General features: G+C 44.5%; 1 protein-coding gene across 4 annotated transcripts in view; it reads left to right on the top strand.

Annotated features, from left to right (window-relative positions):
- acacb (acetyl-CoA carboxylase beta) overlaps positions 1 to 19,174 on the top strand; it is a 66,173-nt gene that overhangs the window by 34,622 nt on the left and 12,377 nt on the right. For 3 of the 4 annotated variants that reach the window (XR_011675212.1, XM_071403957.1, XM_071403960.1), the window contains 34 exons: positions 841 to 973; positions 1,196 to 1,334; positions 1,518 to 1,627; positions 1,860 to 1,941; positions 2,071 to 2,169; positions 2,429 to 2,538; positions 2,853 to 2,963; positions 3,205 to 3,414; positions 3,625 to 3,795; positions 3,982 to 4,143; positions 4,244 to 4,407; positions 4,728 to 4,878; positions 4,989 to 5,092; positions 5,387 to 5,468; positions 5,795 to 5,940; positions 6,024 to 6,174; positions 6,316 to 6,450; positions 8,382 to 8,528; positions 8,818 to 9,006; positions 9,292 to 9,392; positions 9,492 to 9,580; positions 9,698 to 9,822; positions 11,729 to 11,842; positions 12,032 to 12,145; positions 12,246 to 12,335; positions 12,441 to 12,559; positions 13,933 to 13,956; positions 14,565 to 14,705; positions 14,838 to 14,937; positions 15,240 to 15,347; positions 15,506 to 15,562; positions 17,588 to 17,629; positions 17,762 to 17,977; positions 18,295 to 18,450. Coding sequence is in view for 3 of the 4 variants with exons in the window: in XM_071403957.1 (XP_071260058.1) it covers positions 841 to 973; positions 1,196 to 1,334; positions 1,518 to 1,627; positions 1,860 to 1,941; positions 2,071 to 2,169; positions 2,429 to 2,538; positions 2,853 to 2,963; positions 3,205 to 3,414; positions 3,625 to 3,795; positions 3,982 to 4,143; positions 4,244 to 4,407; positions 4,728 to 4,878; positions 4,989 to 5,092; positions 5,387 to 5,468; positions 5,795 to 5,940; positions 6,024 to 6,174; positions 6,316 to 6,450; positions 8,382 to 8,528; positions 8,818 to 9,006; positions 9,292 to 9,392; positions 9,492 to 9,580; positions 9,698 to 9,822; positions 11,729 to 11,842; positions 12,032 to 12,145; positions 12,246 to 12,335; positions 12,441 to 12,559; positions 13,933 to 13,956; positions 14,565 to 14,705; positions 14,838 to 14,937; positions 15,240 to 15,347; positions 15,506 to 15,562; positions 17,588 to 17,629; positions 17,762 to 17,977; positions 18,295 to 18,450 (4,192 nt within the window). In the remaining variant the exon portion in view is untranslated. The remainder of the gene's footprint in view (positions 1 to 840; positions 974 to 1,195; positions 1,335 to 1,517; positions 1,628 to 1,859; positions 1,942 to 2,070; positions 2,170 to 2,428; positions 2,539 to 2,852; positions 2,964 to 3,204; positions 3,415 to 3,624; positions 3,796 to 3,981; positions 4,144 to 4,243; positions 4,408 to 4,727; positions 4,879 to 4,988; positions 5,093 to 5,386; positions 5,469 to 5,794; positions 5,941 to 6,023; positions 6,175 to 6,315; positions 6,451 to 8,381; positions 8,529 to 8,817; positions 9,007 to 9,291; positions 9,393 to 9,491; positions 9,581 to 9,697; positions 9,823 to 11,728; positions 11,843 to 12,031; positions 12,146 to 12,245; positions 12,336 to 12,440; positions 12,560 to 13,932; positions 13,957 to 14,564; positions 14,706 to 14,837; positions 14,938 to 15,239; positions 15,348 to 15,505; positions 15,563 to 17,587; positions 17,630 to 17,761; positions 17,978 to 18,294; positions 18,451 to 19,174) is intronic. The other variant, XM_071403958.1, reaches the window with a different exon arrangement.

The raw sequence follows: 19,174 nt of genomic DNA, 5'->3' as shown, positions 1-19,174 counted from the left end.
CACATCTGAGCTATCTTGTTGCAGGTACATGGTAACAAAGAGAACTTTAAAGAAAAGAGAAACCTGCACACTGCTCTTGTTAGTATCACAGTCTTTTTTATTGAAGCTTACGTGTCAGCCTAACTGAGTGCAGTTAGTATTGTTTCCATTATCATATATTTTTCATATGAACTTGGTCCATGTGAACATTTTGGTGGTTGGGCACAATGGAGAGATGGTAAAATGCTCTGCCACTGCTGATAGGATTAAGCTTGTGTAACTAGGCTATGTATTTTTGCTTGTCTCTCTGGTCTGGGAGCATTGTTTATACGTGCAGTACCAGGCATGTCTGAGGCACCTCTGTAGGTAACTGAGAGGATTAGCATGTGTGTTGTATTGCAGCCTGTCAGATTGTCGCCGAGTTGAAACATTTGTCTGTCGCGGTTGACTGAACACCTTGCGTAGGATATGGCTGACAAAATGTTTGGCTTACAGAGAAGGTAAGACATGCACTTGTGACCTGATCAGTGACAGCACAACCATTACCTTCTGTAGAGACTGAACTTTGGCTGATTTGCTGTGAAGGTCCAATGCTGCTGTTTCCTCCTTGTTCTGGGTTTGGCCTGTGAGTCCGATGTTGGTGAACTTGCTTGCTGGATGGGAATGTTCTTCTAGAAGTCCTACATCCTAATTTACCGGGACCTACTTTACATGATGCAGAGATTTGTCCCAACACAGAAATGACTGATTGCAGTTGCTTGACGTTTTACTTGAGTTGTACGAATGAAATATTAATAAAAAGCGTGAGGCATTGATGCATGTGTGCTCTTGGACAACCACTTGTATGTTTTCTCTTTCCAGGCCTAGCATGTCTCACCCACATCTGGTGAAGAAGGGTCGGGAGCACCGAAAAATTGAGCTGCAAAGACACTTCACCGTGGCCTCGCCGGCTGAGTTTGTCACCCGCTTTGGAGGAAACCGTGTGATAGATAAGGTAAGATATCCCTCCCTCCCTGTCTGTGCCTTTTTTGGATGCGTGTCACTAAATGTGTGTCTCTCTTGACTAAACTCATCAAGCTACGAGCAACAGACAACAAAATAGTGTCAAATATTGAGTTGAGTACTGTTTACTTTCTTCTCTTTTTTTTGTTTCTTTCTCTCTCTCTTTCTCTCTCTCTCTCTTTTTGTCTCTCTCCCACTTTTTCTCTTTCACAAGGTGCTGATAGCTAATAATGGCATAGCGGCGGTCAAATGTATGCGTTCCATCCGCCGTTGGTCTTATGAGATGTTCCGGAATGAGAGGACCATCCGTTTTGTGGTGATGGTCACCCCCGAGGACCTGAAAGCGAACGCAGGTCAGTGAAACATGTTTTAGCAGGTCATCATCATCAGCTCCAGATGGTTGTTCCTCATTGTGTCTCTTGGCACATCTGTAGATAAAGTCGACAGTGAGTCACTCAATTACTCAAAAGAAATGCTTTCTGTGTGAACTTCTCACGAATGACTAATGTGACTGTATGTGTGTGACTCTTCTATAGAGTATATCAAAATGGCGGACCACTATGTACCCGTACCCGGCGGCGCCAACAACAACAACTATGCCAACGTAGAGTTGATAGTGGACATCGCCAAGAGGATCCCTGTACAGGTCAGACGGTGCTCCTCCATCTCCACTCTCACCCACAGGAGAATTCGTTTTTGCTTAGAAGGGACATTACCAATCCCAAATCAAGTCACAATGTTCTACGATGGATGGACCGGCGGCCATATTAAGTGCATAGATGAATGTTGCTGTCAAATTGGTCTGAGAGGCTTTGTCCCTTCTAGTAATTATATTTTCATGGCTCCGACTCTGATCTCGGTTTTCTTATTGTTCACAGGCGGTCTGGGTTGGATGGGGTCACGCCTCTGAGAACCCCAAACTGCCTGAGCTCTTGGACAAGAACGGAATCTCCTTCTTAGGTACAGCCCGGCATGAAGCCGTTTGTGGATTATTGGATGGTTAACTCGCGTTACAACACAAGCACCATTCATTGTGGTGTGTTGATGTAGATATGTTTTTTTATTTTTTATTTTTTGCGTGTGTCTCAGGGCCATCCAGTAAGGCCATGTGGGCCCTGGGTGATAAGGTGGCCTCCTCCATCGTGGCCCAGAGCGCAGACATCCCCACCCTGCCCTGGAGTGGATCAGGTGATATACCCCCTTACCTGCACACTTACCCCCAGACCTCCCCCATCCATCCATCCTTGCATCTTAAACCCCTTCCCCACACCCCCAATCTGGTATTACAAAAGACTTACAAGACAGTATTAGGACTCTGACTGGGTGACTGACTGTTGTGTTTTAACACTAGCGGTTTTGAAGATGATTCTGTTCTATTCTATACTCTGTCATAAGTGTATTTGTTCTGAGCTAGGTCTCATGTTATTTTCTTTTGCGTGTGCTGTAGGTCTGAGAGTAGACTGGACTGAGGAGGACCAGAGGCTCGGCCATGTGATCAGCGTGCCTCCAGAGGTCTACGTGCACGGCTGCGTGCGTGATGTTGACGATGGACTTGCGGTAAGCATCTCCACGCCATCGCCAATGCTGAAACCATTGAGACATCCTTTGCAGCATTTGACAAATAGTCACTGGAGAGGTATTTAATTCACTCTGTTTGTATTGATGTCCTTTAAGAGGTCTGAAACGGTGTATTTCAATGTGTTTCTTTCCCGAGCAATGGAAATGCTGTCCCTAACTCGCTTTTAAACCAAGGTTCATGAACAGTGGAGCAAACTGAAGATGAAACGCGTTGGTTTTAACAATAAAATATTTGATTTCAAGTTCAGGGTTGCTGAATATCCTTTCATCTTCAATGTGCTTTCTCCTGAAAGGGAGCAGACAGAATTGGCTACCCGGTGGTGATAAAAGCGTCAGAAGGAGGAGGGGGCAAGGGCATCCGGAAGGTGGACAACGCTGAGGACTTTGCCAGCTTCTTTAGACAGGTTTGTGTCATCGCATTTCGCACCCACACACACACACACACACACACACACACACACACACACACGCACACACATGCACACACATTTTACATACTTTATTTGAATCCACATCCACACAGCTAGGCTGCCCATAACACCTGAAACACACACACACACACTGCATGGTGATGTCATGTCCATAATTAGCACAATTTTGTGTTAACCTCATCTAATACAAATCAATGGATCCATCCATCTACAGGTGCAGGCGGAGGTGCCCGGCTCGCCCATCTTCGTCATGCAGTTGGCCCAGCATGCCCGTCACCTGGAGGTCCAGATCCTTGCCGACCAGTACGGCAACGCCATCTCCCTGTTTGGCCGAGACTGCTCCATCCAGCGGAGACACCAGAAGATCATTGAGGAGGCCCCGGCCACCATAGCATCTTCCACCACCTTTGAGCACATGGAGCAGGTGAGACACAGAGGGCCTTTCCTTGTCATTATGTTCGCCATTGTAATGACGATTCTCCACTTTGACATTTAGATACTTGTTTTTCGGCCATTTCACTATTCCATAGTTGTGTTCATTAGGGCACACAACGGAAAATGTAGTCCCTCCCTGTTTTAGTCAGTTATCTTCCTCTTGGTGCCTAATGAACACAAGCCTCCTCCCCCATGTCAGTATGCAGTGCGGATGGCTAAGATGGTGGGCTACGTGAGCGCAGGCACCGTGGAGTACCTCTTCTCTGAAGACGGGAGCTTCCACTTCTTAGAGCTCAACCCCCGTCTGCAGGTGGAACACCCCTGCACAGAGATGATTGGGGATGTCAACCTGCCCGCTGCCCAGCTACAGGTACGCAGCAGCCAGAGGTCAGGGTTTAATCTCGTCCTTTGACGTCCTTTTAATGATCGCATTCCATTTTTTTCTCAGTAAAATGTTATATTTATGTGGTTGTTGAGATGTTCTAAAAGCTTTAGGAACTGTGAATAGTTCCTTGGCAATAAACAATGTTAACTTGGTCTTTCTCCTTTGTTGTAGATAGCCATGGGGATCCCTCTCCACAGGATCAAAGACATCCGCATGCTTTATGGAGAGACCCCTTGGGGGGACACCACCATCAACTTTGAGGCCCCAGACTGTGTACCCAGTCCCCGGGGACACGTCATTGCGGCCCGCATCACCAGCGAGAACCCAGACGAGGTGTGCATTCTACAGGGCTGGCCTGCCATATTCTTAACAAGAGATGGCATGGGTTCTGCAGGCTCACAACTGACCTGTCCTCCCTCCTTGTCACTCGCAGGGCTTCAAGCCCAGCTCGGGCACAGTGCAGGAACTCAACTTCCGCAGCAGTAAGAACGTGTGGGGCTACTTCAGTGTCGGGGCTACCGGGGGGTTGCACGAGTTTGCTGACTCCCAGTTCGGCCACTGCTTCTCCTGGGGGGAGAACCGAGAGGAGGCAATTTCGTGAGTCCTTCCTTGCCTTGTGTTGTAGACTAGACTATCAGTTATTCTGATGAAGTCCCTATTAACCGCTAGCCCCTACTCCCTAACCACTCCTGTAGACCTGAGAGGATACGATAGGTGGAAGCAATATGGTGACATTTTCACCTGGCCAATCAGAAGGCAAGATGAAGCTATTATCAAAGTGCTCTCAGATCTACAGGAGTGATTAGGGTGTATGGGCTCGGCTCAGATCCATTTGGAATTCTGCATGAGTTGGTGGTGTGTGTGTTGGTGTCTTACCATACCTGGGGGGTGGTGGTGGTTACTGTGTGGTGGCGCAGGAACATGGTGGTGGCCATGAAGGAGCTGTGTATCCGGGGGGACTTCAGGACCACGGTTGAGTACCTCATCAAGCTGCTGGAGACAGAGAGCTTCCGGAACAACGACATCGACACGGGCTGGTTGGATAATCTCATCGCAGATAAAGTTCAGGTAGAGGACCCTTGTGGAATATGAACGTAAATCTTAAAAAAGTCAACCCTGTAAGACTACAGTTGGTTAAAAACAAATCTCCAACGTCTGTGTGTGTGTTCTCCCTGAAGGCGGAGAGGCCAGACACCATGCTGGGCATTGTCTGCGGGTCGTTACACGTGGCGGACGCTAGTTTCAGGAAGAGCATGTCCGACTTCCTGCACTCACTGGAAAGGTGGCCTACTATAGCCCAATTCACATTCTCACCCCCCCTTCTCCCTGAAGTGTGCAATTGTTACTTCCCCATCAAGGCTGAAAAAGTATTGGATTGGCATGGAGTTAGATGGAGTGTTTTTCTCCCATATTTGTTACAACCAATCCAATGCTTATAAATCCTTGAGGAGGAGTGAACAAGTAGATACCTGGGGAGAAGGAAGAGAATCCGAATATCACCTTTGTCGGTCCAATGTGTTATTGCTGTAATGTTGTACACCTGTCTAAATCCAGTATGTGAAATGTCCTTCTGTAGGGGCCAGGTGTTGCCTGCAGCCAGTTTGCTCAATACTGTCGAGGTGGACCTGGTCTACGAGGGGATCAAATACTGCCTCAAGGTACGAAGACCTCTCATTACACCTGTCTCATTCTCTGTCATGACTTGATCTCATCCTCTCAGGGATAAGTGCTTCTCCATCTGCATTGCTTGCTGTTTGGGGTTTTAGGCTGGGTTTTTGTATAGCACTTTGTGACATCATCTGATGTAAAAAGGGCTTCATAAATTAATTTGATTGATCAGGGGCGAATCCTAATTTGTCAAATTTTCACTTAGTCATGCATTGATGTCAATAGGAGATTAAGTAAAAATTCATTTCAAGAGGAAGTTTGGATTCGCCCCTCAGTTATCAACCAATAAGACTTCAACATTGTTTGTGACTGACAGGTGGCTCGCCAGTCCCCCACCACGTACGTTGTCATCATGAATGGCTCGGACATTGAGATCGATGTCCACCGGCTGAGCGATGGCGGCCTCTTGCTCTCTTACAATGGCAGCAGCTACACCACCTACATGAAGGAGGAAGTGGACAGGTGGGACTTTCTGTCGGGTGGATGGATGGGCCATTAAGCCGATTCTTTTGCCATCATGAACGTATGTATTTGTAACCCTCTAGCTACCGGATCACTGTTGGCAACAAGACGTGTGTGTTTGAGAAGGAGAAAGACCCTACTGTGCTGAGGTCGTCCTCTGCTGGTAAGCTCCTGCTGTACCTGGTGGAGGACGGAGGCCATATCTGTGCAGGGAACTCGTATGCAGAGATCGAGGTGAGTGAGGAGTCCATGAAAACTTACTGTATGTCTACAGGTTTGGTTTTCATAATTAGATAATCGTTACATGGGTAGTCAGTCTTGTGCGTGTGTGTGCGTGTGTGCGTGCTCCGACTGACTTCTGCGGTGCGTCTGCAGGTTATGAAGATGGTGATGACACTGACAGTGGTGGAGTCTGGCTGTGTCCACTATGTGAAGAGGCATGGGGCGGTGCTGGCGCCTGGCTGTGTGGTGGCACGCATGGACCTGGACAACCCCAGCAGCATCCATCCAGCAAGTCACCCCCTCACCTACTTCAATACAACTCTATGGCTGCATCTAAACTGGCACACTATCCCATATATGTACTGTACTATATAGGGAATAGGGTGCCATTTCGGACACAGCCTGTAACACAGCTATTATAGTAGGCATTCTTATCACATAATACAGTACAAATCACATAGTAGTGCAATAGGTTTAAAACATACACCACCGTACAAAAACGTTTGGGGTCACTTAGAAATGTATGTTTTCATGGGAAAAAAGGACATGAAATGAGTTGCAAAATGAATAGGAAATGTAGTCAAGATGTTGACAAAGTTATAAATAATGATTTGTAATTGAAATAATAATTGTGTCCTTCGAACTTTGCTTTCATCAAAGAGTCCTCCATTTGCAGCAATTACAGCCTTGCAGACCTTTGGCATTCTAGTTGTCAATTTGTTGAGGTAATCTGAAGAGATTTCACCTCATGCTTCCTGAAGCACCTCCCACAAGTTGGATTGGCTTGATGGGCACTTCTTACGTACCATACGGTCAAGCTGCTTCCACAACAGCTCAATAGGTTTGAGATCCGGTGACAGTGCTGGCCACTCCATTATAGACAGAATACCAGCTGACTGCTTCTTCCCTAAATAGTTCTTGCATAGTTTGGAGCTGTGCTTTGGGTTGTTGTCCTGTTGTAGGAGGAAATTGGCTCCAATTAAGCACCGTCCACAGGGTATGGCATGGCGTTGCAAAATCTTCAAGATCCCTTTTACCCTGTCCAAATCTCCCACTTTACCACCACCAACACAACCCCAGACCATCACATTGCCTCCACCATGCTGGACCGATGGCGTCAAGCACTCCTCTAGCATCTGTTCTTTTTTTCTGCGTCTCACGAATGTTCTTCTTTGTGATCCGAAACTCAAACTTAGATTTGTCTGTCCATAACACTTTTTTCCAATCTTCCTCTGTCCAGTGTCTGTGTTCTTTTGCCAATCTTTTCTTTTTATTGGTCAGTCTGAGATATGGCTTTTTCTTTGCAACTCTGCCTAGAAGGCTAGCATCCCGGGGTCGCCTCTTCACTATTGACGTTGAGACTGGTGTTTTGTGAGTACTATTTAATGAAGCTGCCAGTTGAGGACTTGTGAGGCTCTGTTTCTCAAACGAGACACTCTAATGTACTTGTCCTCTTGCTCAGTTGTGCACCGGGGACTCCTACACCTCTTTCTATTCTGGTTAGGGCCAGTTTGCGCTGTTCTTGTGAAGGGAGTAGTACACAGCGTTGTACGAGACCTTCAGTTTCTTGGTATTTTCTCGCATAGAATAGCCTTCATTTCTCAGAATAACAAAAGACTGACGAGTTTCAGAAGAAAGTTCTTTGTTTCTGGCCATTTTGAGCCTGTAATCGAACCCACAAACGCTGATGCTCCAGATACTCAACTAGTCTAACGAAGGCCAGTTTTATTGCTTCTTTAATTAGCCCAAAAGTTTTCAGCTGTGCTAACATAATTGCAAATTATAAATTAGCCTTTTAAAATGATCAACTTGGATTAGCTAACAGAACGTGCCATTGGAACTCAGGATTGATGGTTGCTGATAATGGGCCTCTGTACGCCTATGTAGATATTCCATAAAAAATCTGCCGTTTCCAGCTACAATAGTCATTTACAACATGAACAATGTCTACACTGTATTACTGATAATTTTTTTTGTTATTTTAATGGTCAAAAAAATTGCTTTTCTTTCAAAAAGAAAGACATTTCTAAGTGAACGCAAACTTTTGAATGGTAGTGTACATCATGTAAATCACACACCTTCACATAAGCATGGACAACAACCCACCTACACAACAGTCCCATCAGTCAGCCAGTCAATAGCAGGGATGGCGCAGTGGTCAGTTACACATTTGGAGGCTGGTTTATATCTGAATCTCTGTCTTCCTGTGGATCTCTTAGGTGGAGCTGAATACGGCCTCTCTCCCAGCCCAGCAGCCGCTGCCCATCGTGGGGGAGAAGCTCCACCAGGTCTTCCACATGGTCCTGGAGAACCTGGTCAAGGTCATGGATGGCTACTGCCTCACCGAGCCCTACTTCAGCAACAAGGTGGGGACCTCCACCTACTGCAGCGCTGCACATACCAATAGAGTGGCCGCAAGGTTCCAGGTCGACATTAATATCGTAGTCGAGCAGATTATCAGATTGCATAATGCCCCAAAGAAGTGTTTTATCTTCTCCGGAACCATGTAAATCTTGTCAGATTGCTATGAAGACAAGTTGGAATGCGGGCATTTGCATCCCTTGTGCACACTGTAGAATGGGAATGTTGATTGAGCTGTGGGACAAGGGTGTGATATGAGGGTGTGATGACAGTATGTTCCCCCCACCCCTTCAGGTGAAGCAGTGGGTGGGCACCCTGATGAAGACCTTGCGGGACCCCTCGCTGCCCCTGCTGGAGCTGCAGGAGATCATGACCAGCGTGTCCAGCCGAATCCCGCCCGGTGTGGAGAAGGCCATCCGCAAGGTCATGGCCCAGTACGCCAGCAACATCACCTCGGTGCTCTGCCAGTTCCCCAGCCAAAGGGTGAGTGACTTAGCCTGGAATCCTAACTGATATGCTCCGTTTGACCATTCTCACTTCGCAAAAGTGAGTGGCCTCGGAGTACCTTAGTAGCAGGTTGGTCCCCAGATCTGTTTGTGCTGTCTTGCCAACTCTTACAGTCATTGTCAGTTCCCATACACTCGCCACCACATGATCAGACTTGGGACTGGGAATTTAATATATGCACAGTGAACTGCATCCACTCTCAGCTAATGAAGTGAATCATTCTACAGTATGCCTGCTGAATTTGTTCCCCCTCCATTTTAGATTGCCTGCATCCTGGACAGCCATGCGGCCACCCTACAGAGGAAGGCTGACCGGGAAGTGTTCTTCATGAACACTCAGAGTATCGTCCAGCTGGTGCAGAGGTCCCACTTCTCTTATTTCACATCTGAATCATCACTCCATAACAGACATGACTTCAGATATATGATGTTTGAGTGGATTGTGATATGAATGTGCTGCAGGTACCGCAGTGGAATCCGGGGTTACATGAAGTCTGTGGTGCTTGATCTGCTCAACCGTTACCTTCAGGTGGAGATGCAGTTCCAGCAAGGTGATTGGTGTTTCACTGTGGATATAATCAAGACATAAGACTGTATCCTGCTGTTGTATGAGTTATTTTATATTGTGGTGATACATGGTATGCCAATATTTTTCCTTTTGTGAACAGCTCACTACGACAAGTGTGTGATCAACCTGAGGGAGCAGTACAAGCCTGACATGACCCCTGTCCTGGAGAGCATCTTTTCTCACGCCCAAGTCTCCAAAAAGAACATCCTGGTCACTATGCTTATTGTAAGGCTACTTTCTCAACTTAACACCCACAGCTCTGCCTCCACTTGTTGAAGAACAAATGAAGCTTAAACATCAATTCAGCCTCAATCTTTATAAAGGAAAATGCATTGCGCAAATGTTTATGCTATTTTGGAGGGGTCAACCAACACAACCTGCAAGCTGTTCCTCTGCTTGACTTTGTCATTGGTAATTGAAACCCAGCCTGGTCTCATAGACTAGACGTAGTATAGTAAATGTAAATCCGGGACACTCAAATTATACTGAACAAAAATATAATGAACAAAAATATAAATGCAACATGCAACATTTTCAAAGATTTTACTGAGTTACAGTTCCCATTCTACCTCATATCTATTGATTTCACATGACTGGGAATACAGATATGCATCTGTTGGTCACAGATGCCTTAAAAAAGTAGGGCTGTGGATCAGAAAACCAGTCAGTATCTGGTGTGACCACCATTTGCCTCATGCAGAAACTTCGCATAAAGTTGATCAGGCTGTTGATTGTGGCTTGTGGAATGTTGTCCCACTCCTGTTCAATGACTGTGCGAAGTTGCTGGATATTGGTAGGAACTGAAACACGCTGTCGTACACGTTGATCCAGAGCATTCCAAACATGCTCAATGGGTGACCTGTCTGGTGAGTATGCAGGCCATGGATGCAGGCCATGGAAGAACTGGGACATTTTCAGCTTCCAGGAATTGTGTGCAGATCCTTGTGTCATGTAGCCGTGCATTATCATGCTGAAACATGAAGTGATAGCGGCGGATGAATGGCACGACAATAGGCCTCAGGTATCTCTGTGCATTCAAATTGCCGTTGATAAAATGCAATTGTGTTTGTCCGTAGTTTATGTCGTCCAAAACCATAACCCCACCACCACCATGGGGCATTCTGTTCACAATGTTGACATCAGCAAACCGCTCACCCACACAATGCCATACATGTGGTCTGCGGTTGTGAGGCCGGTTGGATGTACTACCAAATTTTCTAAAACAATGTTGAAGGCAGCTAATGGTAGAGAAATTAATATTACATTTTCTGGCAACAGCTCTGGTGGACATTCCTGCAGTCAGCATGCCAATTGCAGGCTCCCTCAACTTGAGACGTGTGGCATTGTGACAAAACTGCTAATTTTTAGTGGCCTTTTATTGTCCCCAGCATAAACCTGTGTAATGATCATGCGTTTTAGTCAGCAAAGGAGAAATTCTCACTGGCAGAGATGCAGGGTAGGGTGGAAAGTAGGGTGGTTGGTCGGGGTGGAGAGGTGAGCTTATAACTGTGGGGTGGGTGTATAACGCAAATGTCTAGCAACCCAAAGGTTGCTAGTTCAAATCTCATCACAGACAACTTTAGTATTTTAGCTAATTAGCAACTTTTTAACTACTTTGCAACTACTTAGCATGTTAGTTAACCAATCCCCTAACCTTAACCCTTTATCTGAACTCCTAAACTTAACCCTAAACCCTAGCCTAGCTAACGTTAGCCAGCTAGCTAATATTAGCCACCTAGCTAGAATTCATAACATACGTTTTGCTAATTCGTAAAATATTAATGTTTTACAAATTCAAACCTATAAGTTTTGCAAATTCGTACCATATAATACGAATTGTAATTCGTGACATATCATACGAAATGGGTGATGGACATCCACAAATTAATAGATACCATACGAAAGGTAAAATATCATACTAAATCGAGTGTCTCGGATTTACATACAGAATAATACAAAATGCTCTGAGACCAGGTTCTGAAACCACACCTGTCTTTATAATACATTGTAATAATTTTCAGTGAACCCGTAATGCAGTGTTCCTACATATGTAGTTTGTTGTATTGGGGCCATGTTTTACGTCTTTCTAATGCTAATAGGGAGTGGGTTGTGTATCCCTGGTGATGTTTAGGATCAGCTGTGTGGCCGGGACCCCACCGTAACAGACGAGCTGATGGCCATCCTGAACGAGCTCACACAGCTCAACAAGATGGAGAACTCAAAGGTGGCTCTGCGTGCCAGACAGGTACGTTTCGCAACTGTTTGTACTTAATGACGTTTTCCCACAATGGAGTGTACCGTTCTTCAACATTCTAAGACTTCAGTCAGACTGGTAAGCCCTTAGTCAGATAAGATGATAGATGTTATTCACTTAGATAAGCAGTTTAGTAGCTACAAAACAACACATATTGATGGACAAGTGTGTATTTTGCAGGTTTTGATAGCTTCCCATCTGCCTTCTTATGAACTGAGGCACAACCAGGTGGAGTCCATCTTTCTGTCTGCCATTGACATATATGGGCACCAGTTCTGCCCAGAGAACCTGAAGGTGAGCATCATATTTTCTGCGTTGTATGCAAAACAGCATTTTTTTTTTTGTGTTGACTTGCACAACATCTAAAGGATAATATTGCTTTTCCCCTCGGCAGAAACTCATCCTGTCTGAGACCACCATCTTCGATGTTTTGCCCAATTTCTTCTACCACTCTAACCGGGTGGTGTGCATGGCTGCCTTGGAGGTGAGCATAGTGAACAGCATATAAACCGGAATTGGCTTCATCCTGATGGAGATCATTTCGCAAAAATTCTCCCTTATGTTCTCTTCTGCTGTCCCCTCCCTATAGGTGTACGTACGCAGGGGCTACATTGCTTATGAGCTGAACAGCCTCCAGCATCGCCAGTTGCAGGACGGGACGTGTGCTGTAGACTTCCAGTTCATGTTGCCGTCGTCCCACCCCAACAGGTACCCAGCCAACGGCAGACACCAGTTCTCTGCCAGCGTCATAAAGCAGCTCTACACCAAACTCACTACCCTATCTCCCAACTATGGAATTCAGATAATTTTGACTGTTGCAACATAAAGTTACAACTCTGCCATTATGATAACTGTGTCAAAAGAAAAGTTGTTTGTAGTTAATTCACTATTCACCACGTAAGGCTTTAATTATGTTAAGCAATGTGAATGGAAATCTATTGTATCTGGTAATTTTTTTTGGGGGGGGGTGGTGTATCTTTGTTAACGAATGAGCCAATCGATGTTCAGTCCCTATACTGAGAGCCCTAATAAAGCCTGTAACCCCTGGTCATGGTACAGTCTGTATGCTGCTTCCATTTGGGCACAGCAATACACCCTCTCTGTCCTTCCTCAACCCCCCCAACATTTTTTTTTTACCCTTATTTTACTAGGTAAGTTGGCTGAGAACACATTCTCATTTACAGCAACGACCTGGGGAATAGTTACAGGGGAGAGGAGGGGGGTTGAATGAGCCAATTGTAAGCTGGGGATGATTAGGTGACCGTGATGGTATGAGGGCCATATTCGGAATTTAGCCAGGACACCGGGGTTAACACCCCTACTCTTACAATAAGTGCCATGGACTCTTTAGTGACCACAGAGAGTCAGGACACCCATTTTACATCCCATCCGAAAGATGGCACCCTACACAGGGCAATGTCCCCCCTTTTTTAGACCAGAGGAAAGGGTGCTTCCTACTGGCCCTCCAACACCACTTCCAGCAGCATCTGGTCTCCCATCCAAACCAGCAGTGGGATGCAGGGTGGTATGCCCTTTGGAACAAACCCTCAATATCGTTGTTTTCCCACCGCCACTTTGGGCCAAATAGTCAGACCGAGGTAAACTATTGGGATTAATTGCTGTTCTATCAGATTGCTTTCAAGATGGCAACGCTCCGATTCCACAAACCAGGAAAAGGACTTCAGTCATTTATTGTTTAAAACGTTTTTTTTTTCTTACAGACTGTTTTTGGAAAAAATATTTTCAAAGTGGCGCAAATTCTATTTCACTGAAAGTCGGGCCTGATTGCAGAGGCTTAACTGTTCCCTCTGCTCTCTTATTTTGTTATAAGTCAGGTTTCATGAATGCAACCTGAAAGATCACAATGGATCTCAATCACACACAGTACAGAAATACAATTACCCATAAGCTGCTTTTAACTTTTTAACTTTAAAATGATTTTTCATGGTGATTATTAATGTGTGCAAAGCTAGAGTATGTCATAAAGTGCTTTGAAACTAATAAGAATGCAAGAGGTAAAGGAAGAGCTTTCAGGTGGATCATCCACTGCTAACATTCACCTGCCAATTGTCTGATTTCAGAGGGAGCAGCCCTACTCTGAACAGGTAGATTACAGCTCCTCCTGGCTCTGTCTGTGTATGTCTCCTAGCAATGCATGGCTTTTCCCCCTCGCTTTTTGAAACTGTAAACCTCTGCCAAAGGAATTTCTAATGTTGTGTATTGTTTGTCTTAACTTTCATATAGATAATTAGCTTTTGGGAGGCACATTTAATTTGTCTGACCTACAGTATGCATTGTGCCTTTTAAAACCTTGTGTGATTCCTTTGTGACAAAAAGGGGATTCTATATTCTACCAGAGGCTGATTTGACCCTCATAGGCCACTGTGGTAATCTGCCCCACCACTTTCAATCAAACACAATCAGTCAATCAGTTCATATTATGAAACGTATTATCAAAGAAAAAAAGTGTCTAGTGAACAAAGATATTGCTGTCTGTTATGCTTTGTGGAAAGACAACATGTACAGTATGCTGTTGGCATCATAATGTAAACTTGCTGTCAGTTGATCACCAGTGCCTACACTCATTTGTGTCGATGGTTGTTCACCATGCCTAGCGCTGAAGAAAAGCAACCCCCAACCTTAACTGAACATTGCTCTCTGTGCCCACCCAAAACCTACCCAGGAGTCACCAGTGTATCCTCCCTCCCCTCAGGGTGGCGATGCCGGTGAACAGCACAGGGCAGCTTGAGATGAGGCGGCAGGGTAGCGAGCTCTTCCTAGAAGGGGCACTCTCTCCCCCCTGTCAGCGCATGGGGGCCATGGTGGCCTTCCAATGTTTTGAAGACTTCAAAAGGTGAAATAACACAGAGAACAACTCTTGGGTGTCAGGTTTGCATGGTAGAAATATGTAGGCTGGGTAATATAGGGTAATAATACGCCTTGTCCTGACCTGACCAGTGTGTCCATCCGCTGGCTGTGTGTGCAGGAACTTTGACGAGGTCATCTCCAGCTTTGCTGACCCGCTCCTGGAGAGCCCGCTGTTCTCCGAGGCTTGCCCCAGCCTCTACGAGGAGGACAACTGCAAGGTGACCATGTGATGGGATCGTGTTACACAGGCTTTACAGACCTTTTGACTCTGGTGGTGTTTGCGAGCCGCCCCCAAGTGATCCCCTAAATGGACCAAAATATTAGACAGAAAATATATACTGTTTGCCTAATACTAATGATTTGTATGTTTATAATATAAGACATTTCTATTATTTTGTTATCATCTATGTTAATTAACTGTACATCTCATAGAGTATCTTTAAGAGGATCATTTGGTATATAAGGGGGAAGGCTGAGATTTCTCACTAAGCTGTGATTGATTTCCCCTGCGCACCTGCAGAACATGAGGGAGAACCCCATCCATATCATCAATGTGTCCATCAAGTCGGCGGACACAGAGAATGATGATGCCTTGGTCACAGCCTTCGCTGCCTTCGCCCAGTCTAAGGTCAGCAGCACTGTTCATCCCTCCCAAACTCTCTCAGTAACATTATGGATTTCTCTCATAGGGGGGAATCTTAAAGGGGTTCACCCCTTCATTATTATCCCAGTGTCCTATGATTTCTGCACTAGGATTATACTTGATATGATCATTTCTTATTCCAGAAAGTTTTACTCTTTGAGCACGGCATCCGAAGGATCACGTTTTTAGTTGCACAGAGGGTAAGATGTTTCTACAAGACCATTTGAAATAGCCTCGTACGATCATCCTGATCTCCCAAGCCTCCATTCTGTTGCACGGGATCCATGTAGCGAAACAGAATGTAAGCTTGGAGATCAGAATGGTCATACGAGGCTACATTTGAAATTCCCTTTGTTGATGTTGAATAAAATGGTGAGTAGTACTCCGTCAACTCTTACTATTAATAAGTGTGGCTTGCAAAAGCAGCCACACTTTAAATATTGTACCACTCATTTCTGACTTCTAGTTATTCTTTACGATGCTGCTCCTCTTACACCATTTAAGCTAGAAACGCAATTCAAACTTTAAAACAAGCAGACTGGTCTTGAATAGCGTGATTTTATACAATTTCCTATACTAATCATACTTATAAAACTTATTGAACTTCATCCACTTTCACTCTATTTCTTCAACATTCTAAAGCTTCCATTGTGACATCGTGACTTCCAACATTCCATTCACTGTGAATGCAACTTTTGACACAAATCAGCTCCTTTGACCACTTCCCCAACAAGTTAGACGAAAGGTTAGAGGGTATGACATCTTGGTCAACTTCCCTGCTATTCAAATCTGAAATCAGAACAGAATTATCTGGTACTGATCAAACGTTACAGGTGTTTAAGTAACCGCATCAACAACATTTTCTCAAACTTTTTATAAACAACTGACATTTTGACCACTTCCCCAACAAGTTAGACGAAAGGTTAGAGGGTATGACATCTTGGTCTACTTCCCTGCTATTCAAATCTGAAATCAGAACAGAATTATCTGGTACTGATCAAACGTTACAGGTGTTTAAGTAACCGCATCAACAACATTTTCTCAAACTTTTTATAAACAACTGACATTTTGACCACTTTCCCAACAAGTTAGACAAAAGGTTAGAGGGTATGACATCTTGGTCTACTTCCCTGCTATTCAAGTCTGAAATCGTAACAAAAATATCTGCTACCAATCACAAGCTGATTGTCGGAGTTTAGAGTGATGAAAAGTAGCTATGTAATGTCAGCTAATAGCGCTCTCATGTCTCCTCATTGAGCATCTCAAACAGAGCCGTTACTATGAATACCAATGCATTTTAATGGAAAAAAGAGCCATAGGCTAGCTATCTAAACTTGTAGTAAGCCTGGTCAAATTACCGACCGGGTTGGAGCCCATTGATCATCCGTTATCATATTAAAAACTGCAAACATTTGACTCCACCCTATGGCAAAATGTGTAGAATTGCATGAAGTTAGTTATAAAATTGCAAAAAAGTCTAAATTGGGATGCAAACTCAAAATTGAATACATTTCAACTCTATATCTGACAAGGTACAGGTGTCTTCTTTTTTTTAAGACCATAACCATGTGTGTGAAGTGTATACTTTTGTTTCAAAGTAGATTTGTTTAAGACTACCAAGAGACACTCTGTGTGATTTAGCCAACTGCTGTAAAAGGTTTTAAAGCCATTAGATGCAGTTAAACATAGCGCTCTTCGTTTCATTACAAGGCGACATGTTCTGTTCACTGCATTCTTTACTGTTGGAAAGTCACATAGGTTGAGTCATTGCTCTCTTTTTATTTATAAAGCTATTTTACAAAAACTCCCGCCGTACCTAACATCATTAATAACCTTCAGACGTACGAGTTACCATACCCGGTCTCAGGTATGGCTAACTCTGGTAATCTCTTCGGTCTCCTCAGAATAAATCAGCTTTTAGTTCCTTACAATCTACAGATTTCCCCAACTGCATTTTGTAAATTGTGTGCCTGTTGGTATCAATGCTAAAATGCCTGCTAAAATTAAGGTTACAAAAATTGTTCAATAACTTATGATTAATGTACAATTAACTTAACATTAACTTATATTAAACTATGGCTGATAAAAGATGTAATGAAAAATTAGAACAATCCTTTCTTATTCGACAATAATATTCTCTCCTTGTTTCTGACCCTTTTCTTTTGTTTGGTGCCCTAATGAATACGACCAAGATTGATCACATTTTTCTCTCTGATTTTTACCAGAGGGAATTTCCCAAGTTCTTCACTTTCAGAGCCAGAGACGGGGTAAAAAAAAAACATATTTACACAAAATAGTTCTCACAATAACTGGACATTTGTTATACATGAACAACCTTAAAAAAAACTAGTAAACTATCTCTCCCTCAACCCCCCCCCCCCCTCCTCACTCTCTCCCAGTTCCAGGAGGACCGTATCTACAGGAACCTAGAGCCTGCTCTGGCCTTCCAGCTGGAGCTGAACCGCATGCGTAACTTTGACCTGACAGCCGTGCCCTGCGCCAACCACAAGATGCACCTGTACCTGGGCGCTGCCCGTGTGCAGGAGGGTGCCGAGGTCACCGACTACCGCTTCTTCATCCGTGCCATCATCCGCCATTCTGACCTCATCACAAAGGTACAGGGGGGTGGAGTCAACGCCACACAAAGTTAAAGGGATACTTCGGGATTCTGGGAATGAGGCCCTTTATCTACTTCCCCAGAGTCAGATGAACTCATGGATACCATTTTTATCTCTGTGGCCAGTAGGATTGTAAATAAGAATTTGTTCTTAACTGACTTGCCTAGTTAAATGAAGGTTAAATAAAATACAAATCCCTTTAAAAATACATGTATTGTTTTTGTTCCCTTATATTTGAGATAAATAGTTTGTCTTGCTAAGAATAATAATTTTATTTCATAGCTCTTGCACCTCTCTCTCTCTCTCTCCTCCAGGAAGCATCCTTTGAGTACCTGCAGAATGAGGGTGAGCGTCTTCTCCTGGAGGCCATGGATGAGCTGGAGGTAGCCTTCAGCAACAATAATGTGCGCACTGACTGCAACCACATCTTCCTCAACTTTGTCCCCACCGTCATCATGGACCCCTCCAAGGTCAGTGTGCCTCCTATCTGCGCTGCCGGTTCCTCCATGATGTGCTTAGCGACAATACTTTTCGTAATATTCAATTTTTAAAGGGGCTATGTGAAACTTTTACCCCTGGGGGTGCTCCAGGGCCAAAACAGGTCACTTAAGTGAACACAAATATTGCCCAGAAATGACCTCATTGGACAGAAAATAACACACTTCTCCAGGCCCATGAGCAAAAACATACAACTAAGGATTGTGTGGTTTCATGAATTAAGAAGCAAATAATCTTACATGATGGTGGCCTTAGTTAAAGTGGTAAATGATCTTAGAGCCAACACAGATGCCAAACAGCTCTCTGTCCTTGTATTCTTGGATTTAAGTGCTGCATTTGACAATGTTCACCATGATATCCTTCTGGACAGAATTGAGAGGTGGGTTGGCCTCTCTGGTTAGTTCTAAATTAGTTTAGGACCTACACCATATATACAAAAGTATGTGGGACACCCCTTCAAATTAGTGGAAATCAGCTATTTCAGGCATACCCGTTGTTGACATGTGTATAACATCGAGCACAAAGCCATGCAATCTCCATAGATAAACATTGGTAGTTGAATGGTCTTACCGAAGAGCTCAGTGACTTTCAACGTGGCACCGTCATAGGCTGCCACCTTTCCAACAAGTTAGTTTGTCAAATTTCTGCCCTGCTAGAGCTGCCCCGGTCAACTGTAAGTGCTGTTATTGTGAAGTG

Source organism: Salvelinus alpinus, chromosome 5 (assembly GCF_045679555.1).
Source record: "Salvelinus alpinus chromosome 5, SLU_Salpinus.1, whole genome shotgun sequence".
NCBI classification, from domain to species: Eukaryota; Metazoa; Chordata; class Actinopteri; order Salmoniformes; family Salmonidae; genus Salvelinus; species Salvelinus alpinus.
This window is presented reverse-complemented; position numbering and strand designations above follow the sequence as displayed.